The sequence below is a fragment of the Leiobunum rupestre genome, chromosome 10 (assembly GCF_980474605.1).
Source record: "Leiobunum rupestre chromosome 10, qqLeiRupe1.1.hap1, whole genome shotgun sequence".
In the NCBI taxonomy this organism is placed as follows: domain Eukaryota; kingdom Metazoa; phylum Arthropoda; class Arachnida; order Opiliones; family Sclerosomatidae; genus Leiobunum; species Leiobunum rupestre.
The window spans coordinates 54,274,038-54,300,192 of record NC_143393.1 but is presented as its reverse complement, the minus strand read 5'-3'; the positions used below and the strand labels follow the sequence as shown (position 1 = coordinate 54,300,192).

The window sequence follows — 26,155 nt, the reverse complement described above, 5'->3', positions numbered from 1 at the left end:
GTCCCAGGATATGGAGAATGAGGGTTAAAGGAGGTAAACTCAACATGGACGCGCCCAGCAAAATTCCCCAAAATAGAGTGTATTCTTAAAACGTGCCAGGATAATGCATTTCAATTAGCGAAATTAAAATGTACGATCTTTAACGATTAACCAGTGGCATAGATTGGATTCTGGTTCGGAGGGTGCACACAATTTAGGAAAATAAAAGGTATAAAATCTTCATTTAACCATAAATTTGGGAGGGGCACTTGTTCCCTATGCTTCCACTGGAAACACTGCCACGAAACATGGACCCCATGGGCGGTGTAGCTTGAATGGTTTCCCACTTTTGTATAAGTTTTTTTATTTTGATGTGTGCCATTCGAGGGCAGGGGCAGCTCCAGGGGCGGGGCATTCGGGCCTTGCCCCTCCCCCAAACCAATTGATATTTACCCCGCCGGTTTCAAGGTTCTTATTTTTTTTACTTTTTTTTCTAATGAAAAAACCAATACGATGCCTTCCCCACAAACGTTGGTCCAGACCCCCGCCCCTGTCCAAGGGTGGAATTCTATACGAACCATAGCCAAGATTCCCCCCCCCCCTCCCTCGTGATTCCATTGTATGGTAAACACAAGATGAAGTACAATAGAATAAAGTTAACTGTTTTTTGCAATATACTGTACACTTTCTCGAGATTTAGTGGGGGTTGAATTACAATTATCGGATCAAGGAAAATACAAAATTCAGTGGCGCGCCCAGTAAGGGGGGCAGGGAGCGCGGTCCCCCAGGAAGGAACAGAAAATAAGCAGGACTAAAGCTCTCATTAAACGTTTTTTTGCGTATCATCACCATAGAGATAGAAAATAGAGGGAAGATTACCGCGTTAAGGCACCCCTGTTTTTGACCGGGAAAATTCTTCCCCCCCAGATATGGGCAGAACTTGCAACGCCATCTATCCTTCCTTTGTTTACATCAAATGACAGTTGATTTTCAAAAAGGCATAATGTGTTTCATTTCAACGCGCGTCGATGGCGCCACGTAATCTGTCCATCTCATGGCTTCCTGTGTCGGCACTCGCGGTCAACTTCGCCAGGTACAATAGTGCTTCTATTTCTTTTCTACCTCTATGATCATCACAATTAAAGCAGCAAAAACTTATATCTGTGACGCTTTTGTTTCCCTGGTACGGAGGTTTGATTCAAAGGTCTGTACTAACTAGTACCTTTTGGTTTTAAAATATTACAATTTGGTTTTAATGGTGTATACTACCCTTAGAATTTTTTTAATGAAATCATTAATATTCTCACGATACTTTTAGCAACGAGCTTGATAAAATTAGTGGCGAGTTAGGAACTCGGTTTAGTTTTCTCAAACGCACATTCGATGTTTCACCCACGTTCTTAATTTGGCAGTGCAAGATTTGTTAAAACACCTTTAATCGCAACCTAGCTTCGACACTGTCAAATAATATACAGATAATACAAGTGATGCGTGAACCAGTACAGACTGCAACATTGGAAATACTGTGACCAAAGTTTTTCTTCATATTGAAGAAAGTATATTCAAATTCAAAATGTCGAATATCGTCCCTAATCATGTGCTTGACGTATTTAAATCTGAACCGTGGTTACCAAAATTAGATTATCGGGTCTTCGTGAAAATCAACTACCACAGCTTAACGTTTCCTTTGGTATCAAAGACCTGAAGGTGATTCTGGTCGTTAAGACGCGGTGGAACTCCACCTACGCTTTTTCGGGCATCATATTCGAAACAGAACTTTAGATAAATGATGTGTACACAGTTTCGGTACTACGAGTAGCGATACAATTTTATTTTAATTGGTCTTTACAATCCGTGATGCAAACGGACAAAGAAATGCCAGTTTTCTTTAACAGAACAAGAGTGGGAAACATTGGATATACTCTTGGCCTTGCTAAAGGTATCACATCTTAGACTTACGTCGTTGACTCGGGTTTGATTTCCCAAAACAAGACCTAGAACTTATGGAATGTTTCTTAATTTTTAGGACTTCGATGTTGCAACGAATTTCTTTTCCTCAGTCCAGTATTCAACCATATCAATGGTAATGCCAGCCTACCACTGGCTTCTTGATAAGCTTAACCATCCGGCTTTGATCCCGCTTTTGGAGGAAGCGTGTTTGGCTGCGAGAGCGAAGCTAGAGACTTATAAAGTACCGTCAAATATCGAAGGATTTTGGATTGCTATCGGTACGATACTATTTAGGTTCATAGTCACACGAGTCTTTAAAACCAGTTCAATTCGCTTTGGATGCCAGTTTGGCCATTAAAATTGAGATAAACTCGTCTTGAAACGTGGTTTTAAGGGATCGTGTGACCATCACTCTAGAGATAATAATAATGAGCTGTGCCAGTGAACTTACAAGGAGATTACCCGAGGTGTTTATTGCCGATTTAGATCAAAGTCGGCCGTAATGTAGACCTATATGAGATATGAAATTTCCCAAAAGGAGACGTTGCACTACCCATTCGATTTGCCATGGCAACCGAAAATGTTTTTGACCACTTACAACCAAAATAAGATTTTTTCCTAATTTTACCCAAAATTTCTTACAAATTTACCCTAAAAATGTTTCAATTTACCCTAAAAATGTTTCAATTTACCCAAACGTGGTCCAAATTACACATTTCGTGATTTTCAAAATTTTCGTAGCTAGGACCCTGTGAAACCGAGAAAATCCCATGCTTTTATAAATGGAGATTTTATTGTTTTAAGTGATCAAAAACATTTTCGGTTGCCATAGCAAATCGAATGGGTAGTGCAACGTCTCCTTTTGGGAAATTTCATATTGGTCTACATTACGCCCGACTTTGAACAAAATTGGCAATAAACACCTCGGGTACTCTCCTTGTTAGAGGTCGTTTTGAAAGCGTCGTAGCTATAGGAAAATCATGAATAGGCACACCCGTTGGTTGGGCTGTAGGTTAAAGATTTTTAAACTATTGTTCAACTGATCAACCAATTTTGGGTTGGATCAGATATGTTCGGAACTTCGGATAGGATCAGGGTCTGGTTTTTGGAAGCAAAATGCGACTCGACGGCACACTTTCGTAGGAACCTAAGAGGGGAGGGGCAACTGCCTTTGGCAGTGCATTGCCCCTCCTCACAGGTTCGTACGCCGGTGAGAGCCTACATATAAATTTTTATTTGAGCAGTAGACCCTACTTTGAAATTGGATTTCATTCAATCAAACTACGGAAAGACTAAAGTCAAAACCATTAAGGCAATGGTTTTGAATGTCTTCAATACACATTACGAAAGTAGTTCGGCACCCTCTTCTTCAAATTCCGCCAATGAGGACTGTGTGGGAATTGACACGTTCTACCCAAATCGTTCGGTGAAATTGGCCCGTGGAGCAGAGGTTTTAAAGTTCTTTAAGGATGACCTTCAACCACCAAAAACCAATGTTCTTAATTGGTGGAGTGTAAGTGCTAAGGGACGTAACCAAACATTCAAACCATAATTTCTATTTTCAGTTTTAAGGGATGATGAAACGCTAATATAATCTACTTTTTATCGAATTTTGGTTGACGAAAGTGATGTTCACAATTAATTGGGTTCAACAAGCAATTAAGTATCAAAAATCCACCCCCTTTTTTCCGCAATTGAAATTAATCGAAAATAAAGTTGAATTCGTAAAACGTTGCTAACATAACATGATAATGAATAAAAAAGGTATCCTGATTTCAGGATAATGAACTGAACTACCCGCCAGTGTCTAAAATCGCGAAGGATTACTAGACGATTCCAGCGACGTCGGTTGCCGCTGATAAGGCTTTCTCTGCAGACACGGACCTTATCCCTCATTAAAGGAGAGGTCTGCAGCCGGACACTGTAACAGCCATGAGGTCATTAACATTTTGGTGGAAGCGCGTTGAATAAATCTTTTTTTGAAATAAGTTAGAATTGTAAAAAAAAATATAATAAACAATTTTCTTTGGGAAGTTATATGTATATTTGTTTTCTCAGTAGGTTTAATTAAACAATATTTCCGTGATGGAAAACAACATATTCGAAAATAGACAAATTTTATTAATTTTATCGGTTTATATATTTTATCTGATTAAAAAAACGATTGTATTCAATTTATTTGCGTTTGAATAAAGAGACTGCTTAAAACAATAGAATAAAAAATATTAGGTTTTAGTAACTATCTGAAAAATTTATAAACTTTCGTTGATAATGATTAAAAGAAGGCAAACTCTAATATTTCCAAATGAAGAAGAACATATATTAAATAGGCGATATTATGGCTTGGCAAACAATTCAAATTCAATTCACGTTCCTTCTGGTGGTTATCTTGGTGTAATTATTAAAATCATCTATTCTCAACCACAAGCCTCATTTTTAGCGCTTTTAAAATTTAGTTCCTTTGAATGAATTCCATAAATTTGCACAATCACTTCAAGTAAAAAGTACATGACTCTATAAAATGGACACGGGAAATGAAAGACCTATCGATTCACCAAAACTATTTTGTCCGTAATACAGGGAAAAGTGAAGATATTTTCAAAAAATCTTTAATTGCTTTGAACAACACTTTGGGTCATTCTTAGAACACGATATGGAGCTCAATGTTTTGGAAAACCAATAAATAAATATGGCTCCGATTTTTTTGGGCGTTTATTTCTGTTTTTTTTAATGTTAAAGTGGTAGTCTAGAATTCCGAAACTAGTACAGTTTGTTATACGATTTAATTAAACATTTAATAAATATTTAAATAAATACCTTGAATGGCTGTGTTAACGTTATTTATTCTAGTCTGCGATCTCTTTAATGTAATACACTGTTAAAAATTACTGTTAAAATTTACAGGAATTTCCCTGCCAGAAAATTACCAGGAAAATTCCTGTAAAATTACAGGTATTTTTTCCTGTAAACGTAGCAAGTAAAAACCTGTTCTAGACACGAGAAATATGAAGTACCATTAACAGTAAATTTTAAATTGCTGTTGTTCCGACATGAAATTTCCCATTACGTTTACGGTAATTTAACAATAGAACTTTATTATCCTGTTGTCGCAAAAATTATGCTGGGGCTATAGGCCTACCCAAAATTAATTCCAAATATTAATTGTAAATGAATGGCAATTTTAAATTTAAATAGATAAAACTAAATTATTGATGAACTTTTTAATTTGAAAAACATGATACAGCAATTGAATCAAATCAGGTTATGTGAACAAAATTTTTGAAACATCAAAAAGCGCATAAACCTCAGCAAGATTCTTTTACTAAATATACTCATACAATTTATAAAATTTAAAGTACAAATTTTCAAATCAATTAATAAAATAAAAACTGTCAACGTTCGTTAGCACTTGTATTTCGGTGAAATTAAATTATAAACGTGAATTTTCTGCTATTTAATACTTAAAGGGTTAGGTTTTCTTCTTCCTGTCACCCTTTAAATTTACTTACCTGCCACACAAATATCCTGGTGGTAGGCCAACTGCAGAAAACGTTGGCCTACCACCAGGGTATTTGTGCGGCAGGGAAGTAAATTTAAAGGGCAACAGGCAGAAAAAAAAGATAGACCTTTAATTTAATTTAACAATTGATGTTTTTTGAAATTATCAGCTTCAGCTTTCTTGTCTGATTGCCATTGATGGAGATACTCGAGATGAAACTTTAGTCAAATCCTGGAATCCAGCTGTTTCCATTTCTCAATCTTGATTTTAATAAATTCGGCCAAAATATTTTTCAATTTGAATTAAACTCATCAGCAGTGTTTAATGTCTTCTATGAGTGTACTGCAGCTAAACAATATAATAATTTTAATAACTGTAAATTCTTCATACAAAATCACAATTATTGAAAAAAACATATGCACATTAAGAATAGTCATTAAGATTTTAGGCAGGTTCTTTCAGCGGTAGTGATTAAAATACAATTGCAATTATTTTTTAGTAAAAAAGTTTAAATAGATAACCAAATTTCAAACTCAATTTTAAAAAGGGAGCTAAATGGATTTTTTTTTCACCTAGCTTACTCAATGGGTGACCACAGACTAATAAAGATAATTTTTGAAAATATTTAAAGGAAACTTCTCTTACATTTCACCCAGAATCACATTTATTGAATAAAGAAAATGTAATCCCTTACTTCAAGACTTGGGCAAGGTGGTTTTTTAGAGGTGTTAAAACAATAACTTAAATTTTAAAATAAGTGAAATTTTGGTGGTATACACGCTAGAGCTTTTTTTCAATTTGATACCATCACTTAAAAACAACTTTGCCAAAGTCTGAATAACTATGTGAAGTAATAAAAGGGTGGTTAAATATTTTTGGATTCAATAATTGTGATTTAGGGCAAAACAAATTGAATATATTAAAGTTATTGTAGTGAAATAAAATAGTTTCCTTTAAATGTAGCTGAAAATAAACATCATTAGTTTGTGTTCACCCATTGAATACGGTAGCAGGTGTAAAATTTTCATTTCGCCAACTTTTTAAAATAATAAAGTGGTTAAATATCTTTTGGTACAATAATTGTGGTTATGGGTTAAAAAAAATCATATATTACAGTATTAAGTTGGTTAAATAAAAATTTTCATCTGCTACCATACCCAATGGTCACACATAGACTAACAAATATCATTTTTAACTATATTTAAAGGCAACTTCCCTTACATTTCACTGTAAAAACATTGAAACTTCCTTCACTGCCATAACTTTATTATATGCAGTTTTATTTACCAGAATCACAATTATTGAAGAGAAAAAAATACGTAACCACCTTAAAATTACCCAACACAGGTATTTAGACTTAGGCAAGGTTGTTTTTAAGTGATGGTGTTCAATTTAAAAAATTACTTCAGCTTTTAAATAAGATTTTTTTGTATCCACCCTATATCATTTACATATCATTTTTTTTATTCTAATTTAACCATCACTTTAAAAACTTTGCAAGTCTGAATAGCTGTGTAGAGTACTATTAACAGAGATAAATATTCCTTGGTTCAGTTAATGTGATGATTCGAGTGAAAAATTTGCATATGTTAAAGTTATTGGATTGAAGGAAACTTCAGTGTTTTCAGGGTGATAATTAAGGGAAGTTGCCTTTCAATATAGTTGGAAATTATCTTTTTAAGTCTGTGTTCACCCATTGAATATGTTAGGAAGTGAAAAAATTTCATTTAGCAAGCTTTTCTTAAATTTTGGTATCCACCCTGTATCATTTAAAAGCTCAAGCATTTTTTTATCAAATTAATTTTAACCATATCTTAAAACAAGCTTCCCTAAGGTAATAATAAAATAGCTAAATATTTTTGGGTTTAATAATTGTGATTCTTAGTACAAATTTTGCATATATTACAGTATTAGGTTGGCTAATTATTTTTTTTTCACCTGCTACCATTCTCAACGGGTGAACATCGAATAACAAAGGTAATTTTCCACTATATTTAAAGCCAACTTCCCTTACATTTCACTATGAAAACACTGAAGCTTAATTACATGCAATTTTTTTCCAAGAATTACAATTATTGAATCGAAAAATTACCCAACGCAGCTTATCAGACTTGGGCAAGGTTGTTTTTAAGTGATGGTGTTAAATAATAAAATATACTTCAGCTTTTGAATAAGATTTTTTTTTATCCAACCTATATAATTTATATAAAAGCTGAAGTAATGTATCCATTCAATTCAACCAGCATAAAACACCAGGTTCAAGTCAGAATAGCTGTGCAAAGTACTAATAACGTAGAAAATGTTTTTGGTTCAATTGACCCGATGAAAAATTTGCATATGGTAAAGTTACTGGACTGATGGAAGCTTCAGTGTTTTAACGAGTGAAAAAATTTCATTTAGCAAGCTTTTACTAAATTTCAGTTTGAAATTTTGGTATCCATCATCGTGTAAAATATATTTAAAAGCTAAAGCACATTTTTTCCAAATTCATTTGAATCATAACTTAAAACATCCTTCCCTAAGTCTGACTAGGGTAATAATAAAATAGCTATGCTAAATATTTTTAGTTTCAATAATTGAGATTCTGGGTGAAATATATGTATATATTACCGTATTAAGTTGGCTAAGTGTTTTTTACCTGCTATTTTCCTTCAAAGTGATAACTATAATATATACAAATTTATCACTCAGAATCATAATTATTGAACCCAAAAATTAAAGTTTTAAATTATAGCGTTTAACGGGATAATTTTAAAATTGACGCGTTATTGAGTTAAGCTTAGGCGATTTGTTTATACCAATCAAGCATAAATAAATACATTCTTGACCAAATACACAATACAAATATCAAAATGGCCCCATTATTAACTTAATTATTACTTTAAAATAATGAAATTTAAAATTCTACTCACTATTTTGTATTTGATGATAGTTAATGTGCCGTGATACGATCATCTTCAATTGCACCACGGCAAAGCCGTTACACTTTGAAACTAGTGAAAACTGCAACCTCCACAAGACGGCGGGCTCAAGCCGTCGGCTACACGGTATTACCGAAAATTTACTGTTAATATAACGGTTAATCGACGAACAGGACTATAGCTGTTGCGTACAGCAACTATCTAGTAACTCTAACGGTAAATGTTGGTACTGGAATTTACATGTTAAAATTTAACAGGAAGCTACAGTAATTTTTAACAGTGTATTGTTTATACGTTTTAAGTGTTTATAACGTTTCTTTCTTGTTTTCTTTATTGATGCACATGCGCTAGACCTTAATTAATTAATTTTATTAATTAATAAAAATGCATTTAATAATTTGGCATTGTTTGGATACCCTAAAAATTACACTAGAAACAGAACCAACGTAATTTTTGACAAATTTTATTACGTACCAAGTTCGTCTCCGCATTATCAGGACTTTCATTGATAATAAATTTATGGATAGGATATCTGGCGCTAATATAACTTTGGCAAAACTAATAAAAAGTTAGTTGGCAGTTAAGCGTTAAGCATTTTAAAGTAATAATAAAATAAAGAACAGTTTACCAAATCATCCGCACAGTGAAAACATTATTTTATTTTACCACGGTTAATCAAAAACTTTAAACAAACGCTTTGAGATTTCATCTTGAAGTGGGAAATAAAGTAAACTCTTTAAAAAGTTATAAATAAATTTAATTTAACTGAACTTGACAAAAAAGGTCTATTATATCAGGGCAAGCAATTTCTTTTAAAGTTATTTTCGATCAATCACTCTAATATGTTAGTAATGCATTATCTAGTAGCAGGAATCCCTTCGGCTGTCCCATGGCAAAACCTTTTAACCAACACGATCGTAATTTTGAGATATTTGACTTTTTCAAAACCTAAGTTAAAAGATTTTAACGTGGTTTTTAATGCGAAAATTATAAAATCCAAAACCATTTTTTAAGTCATAAATAGTTAAATATTTATGACTTTTACCTGAAACTTTTACAGTACTTTTGTGCATGCCTTAGTAATACAGATGCGTAAAAAAATTCCAAAATTTGTTGGTTAAAAGGTTTTGCCATGGGCAGCCGCCTTAATGTTATTCTCTCCAAAAGCAGTTAATTTATACAAAAAATTTCGAACATGTTTACTTTTTAAATATAGAAAATAAAGAGCTACTAAAATAACATTTCATGGTGAGTTATCGATTAATTTTAGCGTATACAAATTATGTTGAAATGAAACTACAAAAAAGGTAACAACGCAAACAGTCCGAAACAATGAAGGCAAATCAAATTAATGTTTGAGATTATCGGTTAAAACTAATTTTACGTAAAATGGTATATTTTGAAACATAATTGGTCTGATAAAAACTCAAAATTGCTTTCGCTTAAGCCACTTAATTTTTAATAGAATAAAAATAAATATAACATAATAAAATTTCATCTTAGGTGAGCCTCGATTATATGATTGTCAATGCAAATTTATCCAAAAAACCTAAACTTAAGAAGAAAAAAATGGTTTATCAAAACTAGCACCTTCTTTTAGGAAAGGGCCAATGATTTATAAAAGTCTTTTAAATGAAGTTGGGGTTCATGAAATGCTTCACCGAATTACATTTACAAGCGCATATGTATATAATTTATACTTCTTTAACTTTATCAACTTGAAGTGCTTCTCAATATTATTAAGTCCGTCTGTTTTCCATCTTAATTTAGCTTTCTTCAATATACTGTATCTGAAATAATAAAACAAAATAAAAACATCAATGTTAACTGAGAAAACTAAAGAGGTCGTCACTTAACATTAATAAGCATTCGAGTAATTATTAAACTGATCAATAGATGGCCTCAGTCCTTTTTTTTAAAGCTGCGATTGTCAAAACGTTTTTGTGGATAATTCCGCGAAAGGACGTTTTTGATCCCTTTCAAAGTCGGTTTGGTGACTTAAAATTATCTACTACCTGCCGACTCTAAAAGTTTTAAAAGATTTAGAGATAATCCCAAATAAGCAGGTTTTTGATCTCTTTTCAAGTCGGTATGGTGACATCATTTTGTAACGAGTAAACTCTTAGATTAAATTTATAAATAACTTCTAAAACTGAACATGACAGAAAAGCTCCATAATATCGGTGAACGAAATTTTTTTTAAAGTGATTTTCGATAAAAGAACGTTTTTAGGATAAATCAGAGTAAGAACGTTTATGAACCCTTTAAAGTCAGTACCACTTACCGACTCTAAAACTTGAACGTTTTTGAGATAATTCCGCATAAGTGTTTTTTTTTATTTTTAAGTCAGAATGCCCAATTAACATTTTGTACCACTTGTCGACTCAATAAGTCTTACCATTGCAAGAATTCGAACGCAAACCTTAAATTCAAATAGCTGTCGGGACTTGAAAAAGGCATTACAAATTTATAACCAGACCAATAGCCGACTTATATCCGGCAATTTGTTGCTAATTAGTTGTGCCAATCTGTGATAGTTTGCGATTTAATAAAACTATTTTAAATATATTTTAAATAACTTTTAAATGATACTGAATATGTTAGTGAAGACTTAGATCATTATAATAATATTCAGCTAGGTTTATACCCACGACATAAAAAGCCCTTTATTCAGGTGGTTGTCAGCCCTGCATGCCACGCGAGCCTACAGATCCCTACACTAACTATTACCGTTAACCTCAGCAAGTTTTAATGGAAGGGGAAACCCCCGTAAACCAGCGGGGAGACAACTTGTAAAATCAACGCAGAATTTTTTCCCAGTAATGTACCGTATTAAGTTGTTGTGGACTCAAAGTGCTGACTGAAGCTTCAAAATGATAGAAAACCTTTCAAAAATGGTGCCGTCTCCATATGTTATGTATTTTGATTTGATTTGACCCGACTCTGGTTTAGGGTCAGACTCTTAAGGTCAACCACCCAGTAAACCACTAGGAAAATTCCACCAGAAATAACCTTTTGGCTGACCTTGCCGTGCGACTGGTGTTTTTCGACATTAGGCTGACCCTGTCGTGCTAGAGTGCCAATGTTGTAAACATTTCCTCATACCTTGAAAAAGGCGAAATTTTCAAAGAGGCACTAGACGAAACCGAAATAACGCAATACGCTCTACAAATATTTGAATATAGAAATGAACATGATCTAATTCGAAACATGTAGCCAAAATCCAGTGAACGATTTCCGATATGTGGACTTAATCGTTAAAGCATTTCTTCACCTCTTTCCCGTTGCCAAAGCTGATTTTAATAATAGCAGCAGAAGAGACTTAGTTGGATTCGACAAATGGTGTAACTTTTTATTGGTGTCCAAAGGTGAAGATTTGCTTGAGAATCAAGTTTATGTGACTTTAGTTTAAACACCTTACAAAAACACGAATTCTTTACTCAAGGTAATGTTTAAGCAAATTGTTATTTTAGTCGGACAGTATAATCTTTTAAAACTCAGGTGCAGACTGATCTAAGCATTATAAAGAGATTTATATCGTTTGTATCTATGGTACGATGATCAAACCCATATTGATATCAACGTCGCTCAAAGCTAGAGAGTATGGTATCACAGATAGGTGATCCAACTATTTTTCTTTTCTAAGCGCCACAGATTTATCATGGGCATTGCCTAAAAAGCATTTCGAATATGACCTAGCAAATTATACTGAATGTCAAATCTCGTGAGATACACAACACCTGCTATTAGCGAATGAACGCATCGCCGATCACTTATGCACAAAACGGGTCAAGCTATTTATTTCGACGCCAGAGTCTAAAGCACATAAACATACAGTTGTCAAACTTTAGACGCTATAGGATGATTGGTTAACTATTTCAGTTAAAATATATCTTAAAAAAATTAACCTTCAATTCTTAAAAAATATTTTCGAAACCTATTTTAGTAGTTATTTAAATTTCTTTTACCACAAATTTATTTTTGCATGATCGAGGGTTGTAAAATCACGATTCCTTGACATCATTGTTCATAGGGAAAATGAAGAACGTCACTGGTGGTGGTCACAAGACGTGCGAATTATAGAAGCTATCTGGACGATTTATAGATAATAAGTGGAGGAGCCTAAACCATGAGGTGGATCTTCTTAATATCTTATTGAGAGAAAAAAAGGACAAACCTTAATAAAATTTCTTACTTTACATTACACAGAAGTGTACTATTTTTGTCATTGTTTGTGTTTTGAGTATTGTAAACGTGCTGCCTTATTATATTTTGAAACTCGGCCATAGAGTCGCTCATTAATTTTGTCAACAATGAAGTTCGGTGCTTATAATATGTCTTAACATCCATTATATGGAATCCATACCTTTTCTTGGAATGCCTATTGTGGCAGATTTTTCGTCTCAATGTGACTGACGATTTTTGACGTCACTTTGTTAACTTAACGAACAACTACGGGAGAGGAGAGCGCGTGCAGAGGGAATTTTTCTCTCGCAGGCTGGGCCAAAGCCGTCAGAGTGATCGTACCATACGCGATACGGTAGGATACACATTCCAAGTAGAGGTATGGATTCCTGAGAATATTCATAAATCGTTTTACAACGATGTGACTCTCCTAAAAACTGGACTTAAGCCCTGGTCACACTTGAGGGTAAAATCGGTTTGAAACTCAGTTTGAAGTTACTTTAATTCTTTTGTGTTCACACGTGTGAAATCATTTCATCACGGTTCGGTTAAGGCCAAGGCTTCATGCAATTTTAAATTAGGACATTAATTTAAAATAACGAAATTTTCCCCCCAAAACAATTTGTTAATCATGTTTACTATATAAACACTAATATTATTTGACGTAATTTAGAATTTTAGTCGCAATATTTTTGGCCAAGCTAATTCCCAAGCCAACCCGAAGCGATTTATCAACCTGGTTTTTAAAAAAAGTTAACTAAACGAAGCGATATGAGAGGTAAGTGCGAACGTGGCTTAAGTTCATCAATTTTTATGAACCCTTTAATGCAGATATCCAATTGACCGTTACAAAACGGTCAGGAAACTTCATCCTGGCACTTTCTAGTAACAGCTCAGAGGCTCTTAACGTCTGTTTCATTTCCGCTCCGTAGTAGGGACAATGCCATGCGAGGCTCATGTCGTTAAGGGTATTGCCAAATCGATATTCAATGGTAAATTAAGGTTAACACGTACTTGTAACAGTTAAACCAGAGCCAAATACGTAAGCATAAAAGCTTCGCGAATTAGGAACATTTTAAAATTTTTATTTAAAAAAACGTCTTACCGGTTTGGATTCGGGGTGTCTTTCTGGTGTGGAAGCATTTTGTACCGAGAAATATCTGGTGCATATCGATCAATTCCCAGACCAATAAATCTGAGACGATTGAAAAGTTCATTGTCTTCACCACCCCAGCCCCAATATTCGTTCGAATAACCGTTCGCCTTTGTGAAGTCTTCCTTCCTTAGGGAAATGACGCCCCCGAAAAGGTTTCTTAAGGCTCGGGGTAATCTGGAAAGTTAGTTTCCATTAAATGGTGCAAAGATGTTTTTACGTTGGTAGGTTGTGGAATATAGCTGACGTTGGTAAGTTGTAGAGAAAAGCTAGTGTTGGTAGGTTGTAGAATATAGCTAACGTTGGTAAGTTGTAGAGTATTATATGTAGTAGAGAATTGCTGGCGTTGATATGTTATAGAGAGAAGCTAGATTTGTAAGGTTGTAGAGAAAAACTGGCTTTGTAAGTTTGTAAAGAATATTTAACCTAAATTTGTCCTTTTAGAAAGTATATACTTCGGTCTCTCCATAAAATGTATTTTCATAAGTCAATAATTATGTTACATAAATGTGACAAAAGGACAAGTTTAGAACAGATGGCTTTGGGTTGAGTGCCGCAGAAATAATGCTTTAACCAAAAAAGTAACCGTCTTTAGCAAGAGAAAGACTCAACTGAAAAATTATCCTACGCTTCTGCAATGACAAAGCATCAAAGATCAAGATATTGACCTTATTTCCAATCTTGAAGTTCATTAAATTTCTGTGTTCTCTCTAGAAATGCCTGCTTGTTAAACGTTTTAGTCAGAAGTCAAAATTATTTAATAAATAATTTAAAAGTTATGACATTGTTGTTGTGATTTATAGATAAAAGGCAGTAAATGATTAATAACTTGTTATTATAGATACAGGTTTTAAACTTAAAAACGATACAGGGCCAATAACCCTAAATTCGTTTTAGCTAGGAATTTCAAACTTTCGGGGCAAGTGGTCACTTGATAACTGAAATTTCCATGACTTTGAATCAGGTCTTCAAGGTCATTTAAAATGTATCTCGAGAACCACTAGAGATACAAAGTTTTTTCAATAAGAAAATTGTTCCCCGTAACATTTTAGCTTTAATATCACGTAATTTGACCAATAATCAGGCTAGGAAACTTCTACATATACAGGAAGGTCGTGATGAAAATTATGTACCAGAGTTAAAGGGCTATTAACTCGAAAAGTACTCATGCTAGATTATCAAAATTTTCTAGACATACTCATCGAGTAAGAAGTCTCTTAAATTTGCAAACTCGGATGGCATTCAACTCATGGTTCAAGGTAATTCAAAGTTTATCTCGATAACCAATGGATTAAGAGAAATTGCTCCTATTTAAAATGTGTAAAAATTTAAATTTTAAGTCTAAATTTCTTTAACCCGATGAAAACCTTTAAAATTCCATTTCTCTAAATCCATTGGATCTCGAGATAGACCTTGAACCGTAAGTGGGGTTGCGGAGTGGTTAGCGCTTTCGCCGGGTTCGATCCCACCTTGTGGCACTGGGTGAAAACTCGGAACAACTCCTTCTGCGTTGAGTTTGCAAGTTCTCTTCCCACTGGTTTAGGGGTTTTCCCCGAATTGTTCGGTTTCCCCTTCGATAAAAACTTGTTGAGGTTTACGTTAATAGTTAGTGTAGGGAGCTGTTGGTATGAAGGGCTTGCCACCACCCTCCTACGCATTGTAACTCGGCCACCTGTTACTTGATCACGCACAAGCAACATTGCTTATGTGGTCGAAGGTGGTTCATGGGTATTAGCTCTATTTTAAAAAAAACTCTTGTGCATTATCTAAATTATCTTAATGGCTTGATGACTTAGGCCTAAGGTGGTGTCTTGGTTATTAGCTTTGATGATTATTATTAATTAAAAGTCAAAAGAGTTTTCAAATTTTATAGGCGCCCGACCAGATGAGTATGTTCAGTGGATTTTTATACTTTAGCATGAGTATTATTCGAATTATTAGCCCTTCAACTTGATCTCTGGAACATTATTTTCGTGTAATCGTCAAAGTTCCCTAGACTTGATATTGGTCCAAATAGGAAGGATCAAAGTTATTTAAACCTAAAATGTGAAGAGGAACACTTCTATAATTGAATTCAATTTTGTAATATACTGTTTCTCGAGATAAATTTTAAATGACCTTGAAGACATGGTTCAAGGCCATTGTTAAGTGACCCCTTCTGCGTTCTATGTGTCCTGAAAGTTGGAATTTCCTACCTTTATTACATTTTTAGTTATTGGCCTTGTATCGTTGTTAAGGTAACACCCTGTATAAAGTGTCTATGCAGTAGCGGCCTGAGCAAGTTTTTCTGGTGGTACGAGATCTCATTGCGGTCTTGTGGTCAAAAGTTATTGGTGCCATCGTGCCGATCCCGTTTCGGCGCCCCTAACCTATGACGTGCACCGTTCGCACCGCCCTGGGGCCGGCGCTGTGTCTATGTTATTAACCTTTTGAAAATTTTACATACTTGTAGTTGAACACATCTATCGATCTTGACAAATGCCTTGGGCTATCGTTACAGTTATATGGATTTCGATCATCCTCGGGTATCAGATCGATGTCATGGAACATAAAGCAATTGTAATGATAGTCAGCTGATGCAATTGCAAATCCAATATTCTTTATTAACCCACGATTGAAGGTGTCGTTACCAGCCTTAAATAAATTCAAATAAGAAAATTAACTTTCCAAGCCTTCTACGAAGAACGCTTCGAATTAACAATTCCCGTATTTTGATACGTTTCTCGTTACTTTTTTCAACAATTTGTTTTCTTCTTTCACCTCCGTCAAATCTAGTTACACCATACCCAATTGTTATTTCTCCTAAATTATAAGTAGGACAAAAAATATTTTATATAAAGTCCCAACTCCAATCTTCCGCACCGAGGGGTAAGACACTTTGCGAACTCGGCGTACACTGCCGTACCTTTGACAGTTTTAAATGGAACTCGCGAACTCTTGAAAATATGCACTTTAACAGTGCTAAATGCACCAATTCGCTGTACAGGTTATCTGAGACCGTCTTACCCCTCGTTCCGCACTCGATGTTCTTATTTTAATTCGTCTGAAATGCAGACGATTTTAAACTAAAAACCATAAACTGCGCAAAACCGGAGATTGATCTTCATATTAATTCAATTCATCAGGGTGGGTCGACATATTTGGCCGACTTTTCATATAACTGTGTAAAAAATTCGTATGGAAAAAATAAACGACATCTAAAATTTACAAGTGGAACCCGGAATTATTCTAAATATATTTTTTTTCAAAAAGTTAATCTCTGGTTAATTGTCGGAAAAATGTATTAACACAAGTTGGGGAAAGAGGTTGACATTTGCGATACCGCTCAGAACTAATTATTTTATTAAACAGTAACTTATTTTCCGAGCAAAAGTGAGACGCTTATCGTCTTAACATATTTGTTATCTCTAAATTAATTAAATTCTTGTTTGTCATTAATTGTGTCATTATTTTTACCTGCTCAACTATGTAGATGCCATAGTTTAATTGCTGTCTTCGAAGGAACGGGTGCAAGTTACGTAGAAATATCTTTAAATGAGTGTTACGGTCGCGAAAAGGCACTATAAGGGCGACACGGTGTCTGCTTATGCACTCTGCTGGACGATGTCTTCCTCCGTTATCCAAATCCGGAAAGATGTTCTCAAGCTCTTTCAGATCCAGCGATTCATTACTGATGTTGTACTTTCCTACTGAATGTTTTTCGATATGAGTGTTATATGCGTTAATTTTTTCATGAGAAACTCCCCGTTATCAGAGATGCAAATTAAAGCTCTATTTGAAGTCAAGCGTTGACGAAAGAAGCCGGTTTGCAAACCACAACCAAAATGGCGACCGACGGAAAGCTAGGCTTATCAAACCATTTAACAGAGACGGCTACAGGCAGAGGAAGGCTGCTGCCTATTGGAGTATAAGCAAGGGCCTACAAAAATTTAAAAACAGGGCCTGCAAAGGTTTTAAATAAGGTGCCTCCAATTATAAACTAGTTAACCATACTCCGAAATTAAAAAAAAACGTATTATGATTAAGGGATATTTCTTTCCCGGCAAATGTTTTAGAAAGCTGCTTTTTATTTATGCCTAAAACATATCGTAATTTGGGGCCTACAACCTTGTTCGCCTACCTCAAGTACAATTCTGGCTCCGCTTCTACCATTTTAATAAATGGAGTCTCAAACCTTTCTGTTGACATACCTCCCATCATTTTTGCGGCTATCGTAATGACAGTGACGGTGGTAGGGGTAGGCTACGCAAGCTGAAGCCTAATATTCCTTTACTTGAGGACTCTCAAAAATATTCGTGGGTTTCCGGGGACATAAACGTCGTAATTTCCGATAAGGGCATGAAATATCCCCCTTCGATTAAAAACCAGAGCTTAACACTGGCATAGGTAGATGTGAGAACTAATACCAATCGAATGAAATCTGAATTATATTTATATTGAGTGCCGACTGTGCCGTTGAAGACAATCTGTGGATTGTAGAATACCTATACAGAGACGATACGTAGCTATAGCATCCACTGCATTATTCACCTCAGATCAGGAGCGAAAATAACAGCCTCTTTCCTCTATACTAGAGGAAGGGGCTAAAAATCAATAAAACTATACAATAGTAAATTTAAGATAATGAAAAGGTACTACTTTATGTCCTCGGCTTGGACTTCTAGTCTGTAAATGCGACGAAAGTCATAGACAGTAAAAAAATTCCAAAGGCTTCCGGCCACTAATTTTTTTTAATTTGGAAGAAGGAAAATAGGAAACAAGTCGTGACAGCCTTGCTGCCACCGTCACAGCTTCGTGACTGCAATTAGCATTGAGGTAATTTTTACTGTTTTTCACTTCTATGATGTTAATTTCAAATAAATATATGCGTTCAAAGTTATTGTTAAATGAGCCTTTTTGCCATGGCTTTGTTTCCAATATAAAATGCTAAGTTTATATAAATTGAGAGTTGATGATTTACGACTACCATATTGATTTTTTATCGTTGATAGACGAACAAAACGGTATCTGCGCGTTCTAAAATATCAAAAAATCCGTGGTCCCTTTCCCAGACGTGGTACATTCAGTATCAAAATACTTTAAAATGTACTTACAAAGTTTTGGTGGTTTATACGGGCAAATAGGTAGTTCTGCTACAACATTTCTTAAGTCTTCTAATTCAGGGCAACCAGAAAGAGAGTAGCTGCAATTTAACTGTTGGGTTCGCCATTGAAGAAAATGAGTACTCCAAACCAAGGAGTGAATCTCTAAAACAACGTGGATTATGAAACAATAAATTGTACTAGAAGGGCTCTTTATCTTCCATAAGATACGAAGATATCGATGGTTGAAATAAATACAAAACCTTTGGGATAAACTTTATTGGTTCAAGGCCAATTATGTTTTTAATTAAAAAGCCTATATAAACTGGATTAGGGTAATAAAACAATTGCAAGTAATTTTAGAGCTGTAGAAATATTCATCAATTTCAATACTCACTTATACCATTCTGAAATATCAGTACAAATATCTTCGAAGTAAAACTACGTTAAGATAAATGAAAAAATCGATCGTTTATCAGTTCGTATAATTTCACGGTTCTCAAAAGGCCTCATAGTACAGGGCTTCCAGTTGCTTAAACCCTGAGAGTAAAGGGTAATGGTAGAGTTAATATTCGTGGGTGAAATAAATTAATGCTTGTACATTTTTATAAATTGCGATATATTAATTCGATAGATAGTTAATCGAGTACGTCGGCGCTCTAGCATTGGTCTCTAACGCCTGCGACTGTTGACCCGGAAACCAAATCAAAATATTCCAGTGAAGACAAATGGGCATTCTTAATTAAGGAACTTCGTTATTTTATTAAATTAAATCTGAAATTTTTTTATCACATTTGGGTCCGAGCTCCCGATATTTTAATTCGTCTATTTAATTATATTCTTGAAATATAATATACATTATTTTATATTGTGTATATTTATATTTAATGATAATGAGAGCATCAGCATTCACAATAATCTAGTTTTTCGCCATCACGAAAAGCTGGATTTCTAAACATCAACGGCTGGCATTTGTACATGTACTTAGGCGTCAATCGCTTAGGATATAAAAATATGGAAGGCCATAAGTTTTTAGAAAAGGACATAAGTGAAAGCAATGATTTCGTTCAATCTTAAGGGGATAAACCTTTAACATCTCTAAATCTATATTTTGTCTAAGTACAGATAAAAAGCTTAACGCTATGACTCTATAAACTACTAAACACCAAGCATCTTTTGATTCCTTTATTATTTATTTTGTGGGGGAGATATGAATTTAATAAAATTCGCGGTTTTTAAGAGCACTGTCGTAAGAGAAAATTAAGACCATTGTTGCAGTATCTTAAAGCCCAGTTCAAATTGGTTTGAGCTCCATCACATTCACAAAAACTCCCCATGAAAACTGGATTAAGCCATTAGTGTGACCCTGTTTTTGTTTATAGTTATTTAAGAACAAAGTGCAGCAAAAAGAGCTCTTATTTAGTGGACGTTATTGTTATTAAATGCTCATCGGTTTTCCCAACTGTTAGAAAACAACACGAAAAAAAAACTAAATCCAGAACAAGTTCTTGTTAAAATTGGATTTCTACGCGTGTTTTTCGTTAATTTGAATAAATATAATTCATGTGCAAATATAAAGTAAAATCAATCTTTTACTTAGTAATCATGTTTTTCATCATGTAGGCTCCCGTTTTTTTTCCAAATGCGTTTGGTAAGAAAATTATTATTATAATTGTTTTCGTAGGGAAAATCGTATTTTACAACCAATATATCATATTTGATTGGGTTTAAAATTTTATTAAAATTATTAATGTTAACAATATTTATGTAATTGACAAACATTTATAATAATAATAATAATAATAATAATAATCAGCTAGGCTAATACCCAAGGCACCACCTTAGGCCTAAGTCATCATGCGACTTTTGAAGCCCTTAATTCAGGTGGCCGGGTTACAATGCGTAGGAGGGTGGTGGCAAGCCCTGCATGCCACGATATCGAGCCAACAGCTCCCTACACTAACTATTACCGTTAACCTAGACAAGTTTTTATGGAAGGGGAAACCGAAGAACTCGGGGGAAAACCCCTTAAACTAGTGGGGAGAGAACTTGCAAACTCAACGCAGAAGGAGTTGTTCCGAGTTTTCACCCAGTGCCACAAGCTGGGATCGAACCCGGCTCCTCTTGCTGCGAGGCGAAAGTGCTAACCACTCCGCCACCCCAAAATATGTAAAAAATATCTTACCTAATTGATAAAAGAGGAAAACAAACAAAATTGCACATAAGCAAAGCAAAACTTTGGATGGTGAGAAAATAACTCTGCAGAAAATTAATTTCATTTCATTTCGATTATTTTACAGGCTCTTTCACAATCCTGCTAAATTAAAACAAAAAACTTTATTATTTTAAATCCACTCTTCCCTATATTTTCAGATTAATACGTTCCGAAGTATAAAAATAACTCGCTAGAAGAAGGTCGCATATATGTTTAGGCAATATATACCTGTTCACTACAAACTTAAAGAAAAATCTTTCTAACTTTATATAAGAAATATAAATGTTATATTAAATGTAAGATTCAATAAAATAAAATTTTAAATTCAATTTAAAATTACGTATTGGCTATTTTGACCCAAAAATTGAGCCAAATTAGACAGGAGCTATTTAAGTCTGATTATTGGGAAAAAATAGCTACCCTTTTGGGAGGTGTTATTAAGGCCCTATAATCAGGCTAAAATAGTCCATGGATGTGTTCCGGCTATTTGGGCCTGTTTTTCGAGCTTTGATCTGTTTAGGCCAAACTATACGTGATTCAGCCGTACACTAATTGGCTTGATTTTCAGCCCTCAAATTTTTCAGGCGGTAAAAGTACTTGCCGCGAGGGAATCACTATTTTTGCCTGATAATCTGGCATTTGGTTGATCCGCCTAAATAAGTATGCAATATACTGACAACTATTTTCACCGGTTTATCATGCTTTTATTCCCGTTTCTTCCCCCATTGAAGCGACGTCTCAACCTCAAAAATCGCTACTATAGTCTATGGAATTCAAATAACAATTAAAATTCAAATTATTCATTATTCAATTCAAATGAATAGAATGCCAAATTCTATTGTATAAAAAATTTTAAAATATGTAAAATTCATTAAAATATTAAATTCAATAAATTAAATAACATTAAATTCAATCAAATAATATAATAATATCTACCTAGTGGTTAATGAATTTTGATTGAGTTTTATAATTCTAAGAAGTTAAATGAGCTAAACGACATTAAAAAAAATAAAACAAAATAGCCTGAAAAACAATTTAATTTTATTTCTAGTTCCTTATTTGAAAACAAGCTAACCAACACCATTTGTAAACTGAAACTGACCAAGATTTATTAATAATAACTTTTTAACCAATTCAAATGCGAAAATGCTTCTATTTTGATGCATATTACATATTTCTACATTTGTTTTTTTGCCAGCATTATTTCTTAGATATAAAGTGGAAATGCACATCATCAAAATTATTTATAAAAGATATAAAAAACATGAAAATTAAACTAGTGCTTGCTTTATTTCCTTTTTACACCATTAACATTAAATTCCTTTTAAACATTTTCATATTTATATTTGAAAATTGAAACCAAAATTTCTATATTCGAATTTAAAAATTATTTTACTTAAGTCAGTAGCGGCACAAAGGCAGTCTTTTATTTCACAAAATCACTTCTTGTGACACCAAAACAATTATCGAGTTCATTTCTAGGGACCCATGCACAGTAATTTACTTCGGTGTAAGAAATAGAACTGTAAAATGGGCCTATAATTGAGATTATCTATAAGCCTAAACTCGATATTATCCTAGCTCCGCCAATTAATCTTTAACGGATGATAAAATTAGTGAATAAGAAGATTAGTCCATTTTGAAAAGGGAAAATAAAGCTGAACACGAAAACAATTTGAAAAAATTTTAAAACTAACTAATAGCTCGGACCAAATAGATCGAGTGAAAACTTAAATTAAATAAAATAGCCAGAAATACCAACGGTAGACCGTTTTCGTCCTATTTGCGACTCGTCAGTACCGTACGAGAAATCTTGCTCGGGACTATAACACCGAAAAGAGAAACTAAGCCTAAACATTACAAATTTTAAACCGCGTTGCGTAGCAACGGAAAGTCGAATTAGGGGAGAGTGGTGGCAAATAGTATATACGGAATTTTAAGTTAAAAGGAACCAACTATGGGCTGGAATGCAAAGGATGATAAAATTAGCTAATTTTATCATCCTTAGCATTGAAGTCCATAGGTGGTTCCTTTTAACTTAATTTTTATATTAATCTTGCTAAGAATTTAAAATTTAAAACATAATTATAATAGTAATTATTTAGAAAAACAACGGTTTATCGTACACTATAAAACTCTTTTTATTTAAAAAGAAAAAAGGGTTGCGTTACATGATTTGGCAGTGGCGATTACGCCGCCGTTGTTTATAGTGTACGATAAACCGTTGTTTCTAAATAATTACTATAACTTATACACTAGTCGTGGAGTAGCAAAGTCATATAATTATAATAAGCTAAGCTAACCCTTATGAAAATTTTCTGGGGTTTTCTAAAGGAAATTGAAATGTAAATTTTTAAAGAATTCCTTTAGATTATCCTAAAGAATATTTCGGAATATTGGCCCCTTTTTCTTAAGAAAAATATTGGGTTTTCCTATAGAATTTTATAAAGATTTTCTCTAGAAATACCCTTACATTTTTCGAAAGAATATCTTTAGAAATATTAGTGTACACATATTCTGGAATATGAAGAAACGACCAAGGACGTCATATTTAATTTAAATTAACGTGTTAATAAGTGTTTGGAAGTCAAACTCGAAAATAAACTCTTTCTTTGCGACATAAATTGTGTTCTAGAAAGAAATTAACTAGAAAAGCTGCGCAACGTTCAGAAATCTTTCACCGTTTTTTGTTTACCTAACTTGTTAAACAATGCAATCAATTCGCATTTTTAGACAATTTCTATCAAATATTCGCAATTGTGTGCAGCAAATATGACCGAAAAACGTATCTATTGGCGAACAGTATAACTAGACTTAAGGTCATAAGGCATACACATGTATTAAAAATTTCAAAGATAATAGACTAACTAAATTTAGAAGTAAATCAAAAATAACACAAAATCGTAATTCAGGTGAATTATGAAATACCTTATTTTTTCTACCAAAAGAAAAAATTAACGCCCTAAAAATATTTTCTAAAGATTTTTCTCAAGTTATCTATAGAATTATTTTACTAAAAGTGTAGTAAGAAGTGTCTTTAAAAAATTCTATAGAAATTCTCTAGAATTTTCCACTAGACTTAGAAAACTTTACAACCCCTTAAAGCACTTTATAATGTTCTATAGAAAGTTTTCATAAGGGAATACCACAGCAACACCTTAGGTAATAGTTAGTGTAGGGAGCTGTTGGCTCGCGTGGCTTTCCACCACCCTCCTACGCATTTGTAACCCGGCCACCTGAATTAAAGGCTTTAAAAGTCGCTCGATGACTTAGGCCTAGGGTGGTCCCTGGGGTATTAACCTAGCTGATTATTAATATTATTATCCTTTAGCGACTTTAATTGACAATTATTCAGGAAACCAGATTATACTGCTTGGGCGTGGTGGAAAGCCCTTTTATGCCTCACGAGCCAACACATTTTACCATTTTATTACAAATGTGTTATCGTTAAATAATGTTTTGCCCATATGATGAAACAAAATGTGATCAGCTCAAAACGCTTTCGAAAAGTGGCTATAAATAATATTTAGAAACAAAATGTTTATAATCGGAAACATTTGAATAATGATTCTTTTAGAATCCATCAAACCTTTTTTCATAAACGCGATAAAAAATCATTGTGAAAGCACCTCAGAAATATATTTAAATCTTACCAGATTTCCACAACAAAATGAATATTATTTCAAAAATAATTTAAAATTGAAATAAATAAATATAACTTTTTGCTGAATCAAATGAATCCGTTTTTGTACAACAGAATTACCGTTGTAACGTAGAGACGACTGAGCTTCGGATTTGGTCGCTGATAAGGCCTTTTCGATAAATTATCAAAATCGAGATAAGATAAAATACAGAAGAAATCTCAACTGGTAGTTATACGTCTTTTCAAATACCCTACTTTATCTTATAAGTTATTGACTACCCTTGACAAATCAGAAAATGAGAGTTATACAATTTCTAAGATGACTTCACCCGTTTAACTTAAATAAATTTAAGAGTAGAAATATAATATAAGAAATTATGGTTTGACCTAGAAGGTATAATGTATTTTAAAAATTCTTGAAAATAATTCTATATTATTTAAAATACCAAGATAAACATTTAACGAATTTAATTTTAATTAATCGAATAATAAAAATAAATAAATTGATAATTGCCCTATTATTACGAGGCAAAATACAATAATTAAATTAACAACTTACTTTACAACTGCCTGTAGAAAATACGTGGTATATATTTATAATTTCCAGATAAATTTAAATGCGTTTAATCTACGAAGTCCATTTTAAAGCTAGGTCGTTTCAAACGTGGAAATCGGCTTCTTATCTTGTCTGAAGGCAATTGCACAGCAGGAAATGGGCACTACTCAAGGAAGAAGCAATTAGATTGTCAATTGTATATGCCTATGTCACAGACTATCAAATACTGCCTTGGTCATATTGAATTGAATAACATTTACGATATTATAAACAAATACGATATTATTATTTCATACAACAATATTAAATACAGATTTTTACATGGGAACGATTGTACAAGGCTATTTAGTTAAAGATTTCTATGGAATTTCTATGAAATGAATAATTTTATTTTATGATTGCTCAGTGGTGGCCAGATAGGTCATGGTTAACCTAGAATTTAAAAACTAGCCCTATTAGGTCATGGAAAGTGGCTCCTAAACTGAAAATAAATAAAAATGTTTTGGGCATATCGTTTAAATTTGGAAATTAATTTTTATTTACTACAGGAAACGGATTTAAAATATATTTAAGTGTGAATTACTGTATTTTACTGGCTTTATGAAATAAAAGTAGGTTCAAAATCCTTCCGATAACAAGAAAACTTTGGCTTTTAACATACTTGACCTTTACTTAAAAAAAATTCCGGTGCCACCACTGATTACGGAAACAGCCAAGAGTTCTCTGACGTAAAAAGAATATATAAATAGGGATTCAGTTTAATGCTACTTCAAATTGTGTTAAGTTTTACTAGTCAAATTATGGAAAAATGACTGCCTAACCTTAATTTTTGTTAGGTTCACTCCTTGAGCCTCAAGTACAGAAATTATGTGATTTAAAAACTTCCTTTACAACCAAACCAGCCAAAAGTTAGTTAAATATACTATTTTTTAAATTAAATTATCGTGTTAGATACCAAAGTATTTTCGAAGAT

The 26,155-nt window shown here is 33.5% G+C and overlaps 1 protein-coding gene across 1 annotated transcript; it reads right to left on the bottom strand.

Annotated features, from left to right (window-relative positions):
- Positions 1-8,816: 8,816 nt before the first annotated feature.
- On the bottom strand, positions 8,817-24,670 carry LOC149926214 (beta-1,4-N-acetylgalactosaminyltransferase bre-4-like; the record flags this gene model as incomplete). The annotated part of the gene is made up of 6 exons (XM_090161902.1): positions 8,817-10,139; positions 13,640-13,864; positions 16,134-16,321; positions 17,144-17,376; positions 18,781-18,933; positions 24,637-24,670. Coding segments are annotated over 6 exons (966 nt in total), but the record flags the coding sequence as incomplete, so codon positions are not given.
- Positions 24,671-26,155: the final 1,485 nt, after the last annotated feature.